General features: G+C 44.2%; 1 protein-coding gene across 4 annotated transcripts in view; it reads right to left on the reverse strand.

Moving 5' to 3' along the window:
• ESRRG (estrogen related receptor gamma) overlaps nucleotides 1–14588 on the reverse strand; it is a 464808-nt gene that overhangs the window by 110873 nt on the left and 339347 nt on the right. For all 4 annotated transcript variants that reach the window (XM_054576587.1, XM_054576586.1, XM_054576588.1 and 1 more), the window contains one exon: nucleotides 11678–11794. In XM_054576587.1, the coding sequence (XP_054432562.1) occupies nucleotides 11678–11794 (117 nt within the window). The remainder of the gene's footprint in view (nucleotides 1–11677; nucleotides 11795–14588) is intronic.

Genomic DNA, 14588 nt, shown 5'->3' on the forward strand with positions numbered 1-14588 from the left:
TTTTAAAAAAAAAGAGGGAGGACAGTGGGAGGAAGAGGAAGCTGTGTGCCTAGAAAAGTGACGTATGGGAGAGAAGTTCAGTAGGGAGAAGCTACTACATCAGGGCTCAGGTGGCCACAAGGACAAGAGTGGAGCTGAGATCTGAGAAGCTGGCCAGGCAAAATGGGGACTGCAGCGTGCGGACTGGAGTGAGCGACCAGGACAGGTGTATGCACAAACACGTGCTAAGTTCAACCAGGAAATGTACCTCATCTAACTCATACGAATTCCACTCTGACATTTCCCCACACCCCCAAAATGCCTACAAACCCTAGCAAAACAGCCCAAGCATCTCACAATTATGATTATACAGCCTACGATTACCACCTATGTAGAAAAGGCTTAATAGCTGAAAATGGAATAGTTCAGAAAAATAGGAATTCTGACCCTAGATACATGGAATCTTTGGACAAACAAGTTCACCAAAGGGCCACTGCTAAGAAACCCTCCCTTTGGGTTTTGCCTTGGGTCCCCTTTGATCAGCACTGTCACCTATAAAATAAGAGACTGTGCCAACCGGGGCTTTGAAATAGTGGGCACTCTAACTCTCCTGCCGAAGGTCGCTAGCACTTCCTGCTTCCCTGAATGCTTCCGAGGCATGGTTCAGATTCCTGTCAACTTCTAAGAGCACTGGAGCTGACGTCAGGTAAAAACCACCTTATGAGGCGGACGATCCGCTGGAAGCCCCCACACCTGAGCATCCCCGCCTGTGTGCCTGGGCCGCGCACGCCACCCGGGGACCGTGGCGGACGGAGTGGGAGTGGCAGGTCCCTGGTGTTTGTTCTAGGAGCCACAAAGCCGCACTGGCTTTCAAACAGCACAATCTGTCATTCACTTAAGTCCGGTTTGCCAGGAAGCCCAAGGATGGACTCCCCACCAGTACCATCAGGCCCAGGGAATTTGGCTAGCACCAGGCCCCTCAGACTTCTGCCAGCTAATTGGCTTTGGGGAAGCCGCTGACCTACTCTCCACTGAGTGGTTTTTGTGAACCTGGAACCCAGCCTGCCTCTCATCATTGATCAACCTTGGCCAAGCCAGCTGGCTTGTTCCTTTGCAGACAGCTTGCCTTAGGGAACCTGGTTGGTGGCTCTACAACCTACTAAGCGAGAGAGACACACAAAACTACAGAACAGTCTTGTAAGTACTGACCGGAGATCGTTTTCATTTGAGGGCGACTTAGGAACGAACAAAATCAAGTAAGATACCAGGCATAATGTGGATGGAGTAGAGTCTGAACAAAAAAAGGAAACTCCCACGGCAGGAGCGGTGCCCAAATGAAATAAAGCCAGGGAGCACTTCACTAGCTGCAGCCCCCTCGCGCCTACCAGAGCCGTTTCACGACGTCCGAGCACAAAGGCATGAACATCGACGCCACGTTGACGTACATGTGCACTGGTGAAAAGGAGCAAGAATCTGTTGTCTGGAGACGGGTGGGGGGGAACCAATGCCAAGAGTCCTCTGTGTCTGGGGAAGGCCCCCCACACCACGCAGTGGGGTGGCGCGGGAGCCTCAGTGCGTGAGCAAATGTTGAAGCAGGTTCCCCCCCTCAGGGCAAAAATCCACCAGGGACTTTGTAGAATCCAAAAGGAATTAAAATGTGCAGCATATTAGATAACTGCCGGCTTCCTGTGTCAGGTTCACCAATGGAAATGACGAATGGGGACGATCAAATAAATGATTAACTTTTAATAGTATTCCAATTAAAGCACGAGGAAGGGAGCTAAAAGCACTGTTTCTTAAAACTTCAGTCCTTCTGTCCTCTCTAACAATATGCAGCAGGGGTAGAGTTAGTCAGTGTGAGTCATTCTTTGGTGAGTTTACATGAGACAATCCACCTACTTCATTTTGAATGTAATTGTTGTTTTTGAAAAATACGCACATGTGAAATTGTTTCAGAGAGCCAGACACGCACAGGGCGCATGGGATGGCTCGAGACCCCCATGGTTACACAGACGGAATCACGGGCACATCTCCCAAACATGAGCACCCCGATTTTCCCCATTTATCAAAAGGGTGAGAGTGTAACGTCCCAGTGGTTCACCGCGACCACCCCCTCCAAATGACCGAGGCAGCGGACCCAAGGCACCCCTCTCTACACAGACAGAACTTGCAGGGAATTTCGTCCTCAGGCTCGCTTTCTAAAAACTGGAACCAGAGAGTAAAACTGCCGCAAAGCCAAACGTCCCCCTATGTTCCCGATTCAGACTTAAATACGATGTCATCTTCCGTTCCCAGAAACTAAACAGCTTGAGCGTTGCTGATGTTTATTCACACAGTTGATAAGGAGCAAGTCATTCCAAAGTTTACACGGGGAGCGCAAGAATCTCACAGTGGGATGGCCGCGTAACAGATAAGCTAGTCTAACCACCACATGACACCTGGACTTGATCTTACATCTCTCATGGTGATGGGAAGCTCACAGTCCATTCCATTTCTGGACAGTAAGTCAAACACTCAAACCAGTGAAGTCAGGCCTCATTAAAAGAAAAAAAGAAGAAAACATGGTTTACTTAAGCAATTTTTTGAAATCTCAGTGTTCCATAACATCCATAGCCTCGGAAGAATCCCAAGCTAACTACATGCTGGAATACTTCTATGGTTCACTAGGAAAAACTACGTTAAACACAACACCGGCCTGCTATAAAATCCAAACTCCATCGCGCAAAGCCCTGTGCGAACATTGGCAAGTTAAGGACCTCCCTAAGCTTCTGCTTCCCCTGCAAAATGAGGAAATGTCCAGCCCTGGGGGTCATTGCAAGGATTAGCAAAAAAACACAAAAACAAAACCAAAAAACCTAAACCCAACTAAAGCACAAAGTACACAGCCTAATGCAATATTAAGCTCTCAAAAGTATGGTATTACTTTTCCCTGCAAAATCTTTGCTATTCATTTCAAGATATTTCATATCAACCAAAAGATCTCCAGCCAGGATCTCTACATGAAATAACTTTTCCGTGGCACTTTAAATATATTCCCCAGTGGTTTAGTGTCAAGGCGGAGCTCACAAGGAAGGCGCTCTTTGCTACCACTTGTGTTATAACTTGGGAGTTCTGTTTAATACTCTGCATTAATGAGGGAGCTTCTTAGGATAATATTACAACAGAGTGCAAGAAATACCGGGGAGGTCAACGCAGTTCTATTAACTGTCATCTAACACAGAAATATTTTCCTTGAATACCATTAAAGCTTTCTCCTTTTCTTTGTTCTGCTTTTTGAAGGCAGTGAGAACCCAAATTTCCCTACCGATAATTTCTGTTTTCGACTTGGCAACATAATGATATTAGACTTCAGGGGAAAAAAAAATCACCTTGGCAATGTCTTCTTCAGAGGTTTTTACAAAAGATATTTTGTTAGGATACATTTACTAAGCAGGCTCTTTAAGTAAGCAAAAACACAGCTGCTTGTTACTAAACGACCTGAGTAGCTGTATATATATTTTTTAAAGAGAACCTACCTGGAAAATGCTACACCCTTTAAATGAACTTTTTAATAAAATGGAAGCTATGAAACAGAAGGGTAATTGGACAAGTAAGTTGCTCTTTGCTACCCCTGCTGCCAGGGCAAACCCAGAGGACTCCGAGTCCCCACTGCCACATGTGAATCAAGACACAAGCTGCGGATGCAGCAAAAAACAGTTCTGGGATAATTTTTCTTTATATCCTGGGGACTCGAGACAACTGATAGGAAAGATGTCATGGCAGCTAAATGAATAAACCTGTGCTGCCTCATGTAAAAATGCTCCTTGCCTTATGATGTGGTTACATCCCGATAAACCCATGGTAAGTTAAAAATATCATTAGTCGAAATATTTTTAACACATCTTAACCTCCTGAACATGGCAGCCCAGCCTAGCCTCCCTTCAACAAGCTCAGAACACTTCCATCAGCCCACGATGGGCAAAGCACCCGACACGATGACTACGCGGCAGGGTGCCGCGGCTAACTCTCGCGACGACGTGGCTGACCAGGACGTGAGCTCGCTGGCACTGCCCAGCGTCGCAAGAAAGCATCACACTGCACATCGTCAGCTCAGGAGAAGACCAAAATTCAAGGTATGATTTCCACTGAGTGCCTATCATTTTTGCACCACCAGTAAGTCAAAAAGGAGTAAGTTGAACCACCCTACACAAGGGACCTTCTATACGTTATATATGTACACACACAGAGACAATGTCTTCTCTCAACTAAAAAGGTGGGCTGAGATGAGACCACTCAGAACGGACAGGGCCTCTGGACCCAGAACGCTCCAACGTGGAAAGGGGGAGCGCCCTGCACCTCTACACTCCCACCACTCCTTCTACCCACAGGCTCCCCAAACATTGGGCCAGCGCCCCCAATCCACGAGACAGAGCAGAAGATGAGGGCCTTCCTTCCTAGGGAGGGTGGCGGCTCATGGCGGATTGAAGAGGGTATGGCAAGCCAAAGGGCTGAAGCAAGACATCAACGGCGTGACCTTTCTCACATACTAGGGTTCCACCAAGGGATGAAAACAAAAGATCACTTGAGACCCTCAGACTTTTTTTTTTTTTTTACATTAACTTCTTTCCCAGGGTCCTCTTCAGAGACAGACACTAACTCAGCAAAACCAAAACGAATGAGCGAAACGTGTTGTTCTATGTAGGGTCGTAAAGCTCGCCCCTCGGACCTCCACAGCGCCCGCCACACAAGGCCTTCTCCGCTCACCAGCAGTTCTACCTGCCCCGCTAGCCTGGAACACCTTCCTTCACTTGTTTCCAACCATCGCCTGTACCCTCAGTGGCCTCATCAAACCCCAGATGAGGCACTCAGTTTCCTGAGATTAGAGCCCTCAGGAAAGCCCCCTCCTACACATGTCACAGGTACTTCAGAGACACAGCCCCTCTGCTGACCCAGAAGCTCCGCGGCCCCCTTGGGCGCACTGGGACTCTCTCCCATCTGCCTCAGCCCCCAGCGGCTATGCCGGGCCGCCGCTGGCCTGCAGTGGGGGGCCACTGCAGTGAGGCTGGGGGACGGGCCCAAGGATGGGGCACGGAAGACCCGCTGTGTGGCCAAGGATGTGACACAGCGTGTGAGAGACACAGGATGGGCCTGGCAACATGACATAGCTGACACTGGATCGCGTTCCCACCTTCTCTGTGGTGGGTCAGCGCGTGGGCCACTAAAACTCTCTGAACCTTGAGTCCCTCATCTGATTAATGAGATTCTGACACCGTGGGTCACCCTTCCCCCCCACCCCGGGTGAGGTCTTAAGGGAAGGAAACCTTAACGTCCCATGCCCTTTCCACATCGAGGGTGACTAATGCCAGATGCTGGTTCCCAACCTTTGCTGTGACTTTATCCTGAACAGAAGGACTCGTAATTCTCCCTTATCATTGAAATTGCTTACCTGGGATCTGCATGACTGTATTTTTTAGACTTCTAAAAACTGGTGGGAAAATTGGGCACCTCTGCAATAAAAGCTTACCTTAAAGGCGTCAAGTCAAACATGCAAAGTAAGTGTGGTTATCAAAAAAAAACCCCAAAACCACATATCGCTATATATGTGCTTTATTTGTTCTAAGGACTCATTCCCTCTACCGCACCCCCAAGGAAGATTTAGAAGGCATTTAAAAGTCGTTACACTGGCTCTTCTCCCTCCTACTTATGTCAATATTTTTATTTTAAAAATGTAATAACAAAACCTCAAATAAATCAAACTGGTACCAATACAACAATCGGTGATGGGGCTTCTGATGCCCAGAGAAATAAAACTCTATGGACAGAATGTCAATATATTGACAAGAGATGGTAGGAATTGTGAGGAAAAAAGGGGAAAATGTTTTTCAAACACAGGCAGAAGTACACTATCAAGACTTCAATTCCCAAGCATTTAAATATCTATAAATTGCTCTACTAGTCCTTCAACGCTCACTTCTATTAACTTTGAAAAAAAAACAAACATACTTCCTGCTTTTCTAGAAAGATGAAAAGTATCCAGACATTTTTCAGTTAAGATAGAATTTACAAAAAAAGAACAATTCACTAGTCAGGTCTATCAAATCATCATTCCTATTGTATTCCCAACCTCACAGATACTGTCATCATCATCTTCATATTTGTGTCATATTTTGACATAATATTTCTGGAGACATTATATCATTTTTTAATAAAACTTACACTAGAATAGACGGGATGAGAAAGAACGTAGTCTAGCTGCTCTCCTGCCTATTTGGAAATGGAGACAGAGTTGAATGGACTTGCCCGAAAGCACAGTGCTAGGTAGTGAAAAAATCAGAACTAAAAGCTCAAGCACAATATTGGTCCAGACACACGGCAGAAGCTCAGTTACTACCTATTAAGCTGTGCTAAGATTTATTCCAGCCTCTGATTATTTTTCTACGATGCTCTGGTATCAAAATTTCATCAGTAAAATTTAATGTACCTATGGGATTAAGAGAACCCTTAAATTTTTAAAGGCATGTGCTCTGTCAGTTTTCTTGGTAGACAAAGGCATGGGTCCTTCTTTCTGACTCGACCGCTCATGGAAGGCGTTCTTGACCTCTACTGTTGGTGCTAAACATTTCTGCTTGCAGTGAAGCCCCCTTTTCTTCTTGTTATACTATTGTCTTCCTTTGCTTCACCTGAAGTCAGATATTAAAAACTAAATTCCCTCTTGAAGTTTCTTGAACTTGAGCAAATTTTCCTTATTGATGTGTGTGTATAAAAATGTTGGAAAAAGCACCTAAAGTTGCTGATATGGCCAGAGGAGAACAAATTTTTCATGAATGTGTGTGAGTCCCGCAGGTCAAGATGACAGACCACCTCTGGATTCCAGCTCACAGTGCCAGACCCTGCGTCTTCGTTGGTTTCCACCAAAACCTCACACGGTAAATTCTATCATCCGTCCCATATTTACAAATAAATAGGCAGATGAGTCCTAGAGGGTATACAACCTGCCTCAAAGCCAGGAGGTGGTACAGCCAGAGCTTGAGTCCAGGTCCACCGGAGCTGAGACCTTGACCCAGCGTGTCCCCAGCAACAACAGCGAATGTCCGTCTAGCCCTCGCCCTAAGCCAGGCCGAATGCTGAGCACCGAACCTATTGTATCTCTTCAGGTATGTATGGCACGTTATTTGCAAACACTATTATTGCTACCATCCTTTTACTGATGATGACACTAAAGGTTAGAAACGTTAAAACCCATCTTTTTAAAGGCAAAGTCTAAAAGCACACTTATTTGGCATGAAATATCTACACTGGTCCTCCACACTCTGGCATTTGGGAATATCATGCGGGGCAGAAATGTGGGTGTCTTGCTCCCATTTGCAAGAGTCAAAAAAAAAAATATTTGAATTGCCAAGGGAAAGCCATCCGTGCCATAAACAACAAATAGCCCTTCATCCTTCGATCAGTGAATGCTATACCTAAATAAAATAATTACTGCTTTCATAAAAGGTCTCTGTTTGCCACTGACAAAAAACTAAGCCAGTAAACTCTGCAATTGCCTTTAAATAACCAAGGAGAGAGATCAAAATAAAAATAAACCTTGACCAGATTTATAGGATCACCTTGATTAGGTCTTGTTTTTCCCTTCAAATAAACAATACCTGCAAAAAATGAAAGGCGAATGTTGAGACCAGATATCTTGTAACAGATGGGTTTTCCCTGACATACAGTATGGGAAAATGCCGAAAAAATAATGTTGGCCCATCATTTGTGAGGCTCACCAGCGAAGTATAGCCCAGAACAACAACAACAACAAAAAAAGAGGTAGGGGATTTTTCAGGATGTAGAACAGTGTAACCACTCAGATTTGAACAAATTGTCATTTTTCAAGTGTACTTCTCTCTTTTTTTAATTGATTTTTAGAGAGAGAAGGGAAGAAAGAGAGAAGGGGAAGAGAAAAACATCAATTTGTTCTTCCACTTATTTATCTGTTCATTAGATGCTTCTTGTATGGGCCCCGACCAGGGATCAAACCCACAACCTTGGCGCATCAGGATGATGCTCCAACCAACTGTGCTACTCAGCCCAGGCTTAAGTATACTTTTTGAAGTTCTGTTATATTGCGATCTTTTGTTGATTCTCCACACAACTGTTTCATTGCTTCAACCGGTAACAATTTTTTTATTTGAAAATTCTAATGCTAAAATCAAATGGTAGCCATTCAGATACCATTCTGGCGCTGGCTCATGAGAAGGCGTATCGGATAAGAATGTAATTATGTGCAACACGATATAATTGGAATCGTCCGCCCACTACACCATCTCTCCCCTTTAGTGCCCCACATCATTAGCAGTAACGGTGATCGATAAAACTAAGGATTATTATTTTTAAAAGTGTGAAAGTCTCGTTCTTCTATAAACCCCCCTTTTAATAAAATCCTCATTTCCCTCAGGCAACCCTTTATCAAAGATGCACTGGGCTAGCTGAATAAAAATACCGGTTAAAGGAATGAAGGTTCCCATCAAAGCTGTTGAAATCTGATTTCATCTCAGATTCTAGAACTAATGTTGTTTTTTGTTTAAATAGATTTTGTCTGTCAATTTCCAGACCTGCTGCGCCATCGGCCTGTATGGACCGCTGCGGTCAACGTGGGGGTTATAGCAGCAAATTGCATTACGGACTGGTAATTGAATTGAACAGGTTTACATTTGAATAGATTTACTACATCATGATCTCTGACATACTGCAAGGGACCGAAATCCCTCTCCATCCATAAAGATACATTTAAGACGGTATCATTCTCTCCAGGCTGAGAAGGCAGGTCTTGAGCCAAGGAGATGGCCACACATAATTGTGCATTTATATGCAGGGCGGAATGCTGTGTTTCACAGCATTCTTTTTAAGTACAAAAGAAAAAGGACATCCCATATTTACTCATAACCATTCCATCCTTTCTCTTTGGGGGAAGGGGCTTTGAGAACTGGTATGTGCCCATCAAAGTGGGCATAGGGGTAAAGGAAAATAAATCATGACATATCAGCCACAGCAGGAATTTCCTTGAAAACAGCCCCTCCAAAGGCTTTGATAACAGTATCTGAAGAGGAGTGAACTTTAGATAAGCACCAGGTCCATCAAATTTCACCAATGGTGTTTAATTAAACACAGTCCCCAGCACTTTGGTCACTCTAAATACCCTCCAAGACTGCTTCTGCTTGAAAGCCGCAACGGGGAAGTTTACTTGGGCGGGGGGGAATCTCTTCTACGTCCTCCTTAAGCCTGGAAGGGCACACAGTTGAGTAAATTATCATAGTAAAATCGAATTTATCAAAAAAAGTTTCTACCTACCAGGAAATGGAGACCTTTCCCAATGTACTCCAGTTTTTGAAAATAAACTCTCAATCTAGAACATGCCAGTTCAAAACTTGTTGATTCATATATTACTTTCATAACATTTTTTAAAGTATTGATTTGCTTTTTAAAAATAAGGATTTCTCAACTCTCAACTATTAATGAAGCCTTTTTAAATGAGCATAATTTTGGTTTGAGTCGCTGTAGCTCAATTAAGTGGCACCAAAAAACCCCTGAAAATTAAGCATCAATCATCATATGTGGAAATATGTTTTGTTCCTTACTCTGTTGTTGGTTTTAAGGCAATGACTAAGATAATGTTTTTCACCTCAAAAATGTAAGCTACCACCACTGTCCTATCTAAAAGGAAAATTCTTTGCCCTGTGGGCGGGGTTGTTGGGTTTTCAGTCACATGTTCCCCCTCGCAGAAGTGACCTTTCTGCATTTTCATACGAGCTTTCTCCAGCCAGAGTGACTGGGTCTGTCTCTCCCACTGCGGCGTCACTGGGGCCTAGAACAGGGCCTGGCGCGTGGGAAATGCTTAATAAATATTTAGCAAAGAGACAGTAAATGTAAAACATTAACCGTGCAAAGGCTATACAGTGCAAAGGAAGGAGCGCACACTTCCCACCTTCATTTGTATTCACTTGTGCAACACGGCTACCTGACCTCATCTCTGTGCCGCCGTAGTGCCTGTCACCTGGTGCCCTTCCTTCTCCTTTCTCGCTCTCTAGATAAATAATTCATATTAAAATATACATTTTAATAAAATGTGTAACTTAATGTGAATGTATCTTTATACAAGATATACTTAGGTATAAATTAAATGATACTAATAGGTAATTTGTTAATAGGTAGTTTGTTTGTTTTTACATGGTGATATATTCTGGCCATCTTTGCTTTAATTATAAAGTCAGACACTTGTTTTTTTTTACAGTTTTTTTTCCCCAGTTGGAGACAGGAAGAACGCAAGAGTTTCTTCTGTTCCTGTCAAGGAAGGAGTTAGTGCTCAGTGGACGAGAGGCAGAAAAACAGAACACGAATCCCACATGCCCAAGTATCATCTGACCCACTCTCTGTCCCATCACAAGGCTCACAGTGAGAATCCTGGAGTAAGACCCGGCCAGGGAAAGGCAGGAGACTGTTCATCGCACCTAACTGAAGCTCTGGTTTGTTCTTGGGGAACAAACGTGGATCTTTCAGGATTTGGAAGTTAAAAAACCAGCAATCTCCGGCAATAACAAAATACCCAAATTCACACAGAGCCAACCCCGGGAACGAGGAATACTCTCTGACTTAACAGAAGCCGTACATTAAAATATTCAATTTACCTCATTTGCTTTCCAACTTCAATGACCACATTTTCATTTTGTTCCTCCATAAAACTGTCATATTTATTTTAAATTCTGGCAAACTTTCTGAAGGGATAGAAATAGTAAAACCTACATGCAGTGTAAAAGTGCACATTTATAATAGCATGCACATGTACAAAGATACCGTCAAAAAAAAAAAAAAAAAGAAAGAAAGAAAAAGCTAAATCAAGGGCTTCCAAAGAAAAGAATGATTTTTCTCTAAGCTAAAATATTAGTTTCACTGGACATGCTGAGATGTACAAATATTCAAGAACTTTGATAAGGGTGGTAGTTGAATGAATTCTAAAATCTGACTCTTTGGTGTCAGTTTCTGGCTGTGTGAGCTCATTCAATCTGTTCATCACAGACACACACTCATGGTTATTACTTTATGTTTGTCGTTGTTGTTAACTCCAACTGAGAGCAACAGTTTTAATGTCATGATTACAAGCCCTTTATAATAGGAAATACATCCCAAAGATAAGATTAGAAGAGAATAAGGAATGCTTTAAATCTAAGATTAATCAGGAAAAAGAAAATGGTAACTATATGAAGCAACAGAAATGTTAATTAGCCACACTGTAGAAATAATTTTACAAAACACATGTATATCAAAACATTGACATACGTACATTAAATATATACTTTGTCAACTATACCTCAATCAAGATGGGGAAAATCCCTCTGTGAACCTGCTAATGAGAAGGAACGCCGGAGGACAGTAACAAGGGCCTCCTGGTTGGTCTGCATCCCCTGCCTTTTGGAAACTGAAAGCATGAGAACCAGAACTCCCCAAACCTACCTGGTGGGTTGAGCCGCACATCAGACATGTCCTACCTTGTCCCTTCCTGTCGACGTCAGCAGTTGGCAAGGAAGTATCAGAAAGGTCAGATCAAGAGGGAGCATTCTGCCCTCAGACGCGGGGGCCTGACTGTGACCCAGCTTTCCCTGGTCTGCCTAACCTGCTGCAGCTCCCTGCGCGCGCCCCCACCCCGTCCCCACCCGTGAGCAGGGGCTGCCGGCATGGGCCTTACCTTCCTTCAGCATGCCCACTTTTAAACACTTCATGAAGCGGCAGGCTTGGCAGGATTTACGTCGGCGCTTCGTGATTTCACATTCATTCGTGGCCGGGCAGCTGTATTCTATGTTCCCTGAAACACAGTGCGGGCAGAAAAGGATGTGTTAGGTACGCAGGACCCAGGAAATATTAGCTTCGCGAACACAGTGCCAACTCTGTGATTCCTGCCCCCTTCCCTCAAAAAAAAAAAAAAAAAAAAAAAAAAGGGCACATGGGCTTCCTGAGGACGTCTCCGGTGTCAGGAGGCTGGATGCTCCACCACAGCCCCGCGAGGCACTGAAGGGTGCAAAGACAGCGGGTGAGGCTCTACACGAATTTTCCGTTTACAATTAGCCTGTAAATCAGGATGCTTAGTGCCCCCAGGCAAAGGTCCAGTCTTCCAGGACCTTAAGATCCCAAAGACATCTCAAAGCAGATTATTTCCACAAAACCTCAAGCACCAAAGCTGCCTTCCAGCACCAGAAGCAGCCTGGGCTCCTCTTGCCGACCACTGCCGGGTGCACCAGGCTTCTTCTCTCTCTGACCGATGATCGGCAGGCTACGGGCACCGCGGGAAGCTCTCACAGGGCAGTGGCCGAGGTTACCTGCTTCTTGCTGTGCAACTCCACCCGGCCTTACAAAGCAACGTAACACTCAGGAAGTGCTTGCTATTGGTAAATTGTGGTCATAGCTGTTATCATCATCATCATCATCATCGTCATCATGCTTGTTATACCACTTGCATAATGAGATCCAAACACTCCAACTCCATGAAAGCGTTATAACTAAGAATGAACTGCTCTGAAATTGTATTTCTACTATTAGAGTTTACATCGCTTGCAGTAGTACCTACACGGCTGAAATGATATGTAGCCAGAAGAAGATGCAAACTTCAACTTGGTTTTTCTTTTCAGTTAGTCACAATGACAGCACGTGGTATGTGCCCTCAGTTGGCCTAGAACTTTGTAAACAACCTGCCTTTAAACCAAAGCCTCTTGGCCCTGGCTGGGTAGCTCAGTTGGTTAGAGCACCATCTCGCTACGCCAATGTTGGGGGTTCTATCTCAGGTCAGGGCACATACAAGGAGCAACCAATGAATGCATTTAAGTGGAACAACAAATCTCTTTCTCTCTCAAATCAATAAATAAAATTTTTAAAGAAGAAGCCTCTCTTTCCATCAGCTCCATCACATGGCGCTGGAAGGTCTTCCCTTCCTTCCTAACCCTTTCCCCTTGTGATTAAGTGCATTAGTATCTTAATGAAAATGCATCCTGTTTATTGCCCTCTTGGGAAGGGGGAGGTCATCACACCAAATGCATAAATTGTCATCAGAGACAGTCCAAGCATAATTGCAATTTTGCTGTTCCTCGTCTGCACTACCCAAGGTCCGTCCAAGTCCCCTGAAATCTGTGCAGATTCTAGTAATTAGCATAGAGTCTGCCTGGGACCACAGCATTGATGAAATATTTCAGAGTTAATCACACTTTGTAAACACTGATTTATATTGACTACCTTTCTCCAGACTGATGTCTCCTCAGTAAATATCACATTAGTGGATTGCAGGATTGTACAGACTCACATCCTCAGCCACTGCTAATTCAACAGGAAGTAACACCGAACCACTTATAACCACTGAAAATTGGTTCCGTAAGCATGACTTAAACAAAAGGGCGGGGGGCGGGGGAGGCTGCGCATTCTCACTGGAGATAAGCCCATCCAAACAGTTGGACTAAATTAGCATTCTAATTCAGGGCATCTACACTAATAAAAGCAACTATCTTTTTTAACATAAGAGTTAAATAATAAGAGTAGTATTAATTGCACCAACAGAAGCACACCCCAGCACTTCCTTCAGAGATGCCGCCCATGCTATGTTCACAGAAAACCAAGGATAAATCAAAGGGACCAGCCTGGCTGGGTCATGCCTGAGAGTAAACAGATTTCGAATATGAACTTCAGATAAACCATTTTTCCACTGCAGAATTTAACCATCACTGGAAATTTTTTTGGCATCAAGAGAGCGTTGTTAGTCATTTCCTAGGGGTTAATTAGTATTCTACTACCAGAACCTTCCAGCTACATGGCCCTCCATAAACTTACTTAAAAAGAAACCCAGGTCTTTGCTTTCTTAGGAAGAGCTGAACAATGACTAGTTAGAAAGAAAAAAAAAAATGTTTTCCAGCCCTGGCTGGTGTGGCTCAGTGGACTGAGTGCTGGCCTGTGAACCGAAGGGTGGCGGGTTCGATTTCCCGGTCAGGGCACAGGCCTGGGGTGCGGACCAGATCCCCAGGAGGTGGCTCGCAAGAGGCAACCAGCCGCACATTGATGTTTCTTTCCCTTTCTTTTTCCCTCCCTTCCCCTCTCTAAAAACAAATAAATAAAATCTTTTTTTTTATTTAAAAAAATTTTAAAAATTTTTACCTAACCATTTAAAACCATTTAAAAAAATGTTTTCCTAACCACATTTCTTCCCTTTACTGTGTCTGAAAAAGGATGCAGGTCAACCGGCCCCTTTCCAGTATGGAGGTGCGACCAGTAGTCCCACACTTTGAACCCAGTGCTGGAAACTTCTACTGGGATGATCCACCATCCCCTCCTCTCCCCCTATCCTTCAAATAACCATCCTTCCTTTCAAAGTAGTGCCTCTTCCCCTCTGAAAAGTATACCCTCATCCTTCACAATAGCATGCTTCCGACAGGAACCTAAACCAGCCCGCGGGAGCTCACACCTGGGCTAAGGCAGAGATCCCCAAGCTGGGATGTTGCCTCCACTCATCCCGTCTGATCCCTGCTGCATGCCACTGTCCTATCCTGCTTCCTGTGGCCGCTTTGATCACTCACCGCCCTGTTTTATAAAAGAATCAATAGGTTCCTATGCCCTCCTAGATT

Source organism: Pteronotus mesoamericanus, unplaced genomic scaffold (genome assembly GCF_021234165.1).
Source record: "Pteronotus mesoamericanus isolate MK-2021 breed Mesoamerican mustached bat unplaced genomic scaffold, CSHL_Meso_final contig_347, whole genome shotgun sequence".
NCBI classification, from domain to species: domain Eukaryota; kingdom Metazoa; phylum Chordata; class Mammalia; order Chiroptera; family Mormoopidae; genus Pteronotus; species Pteronotus mesoamericanus.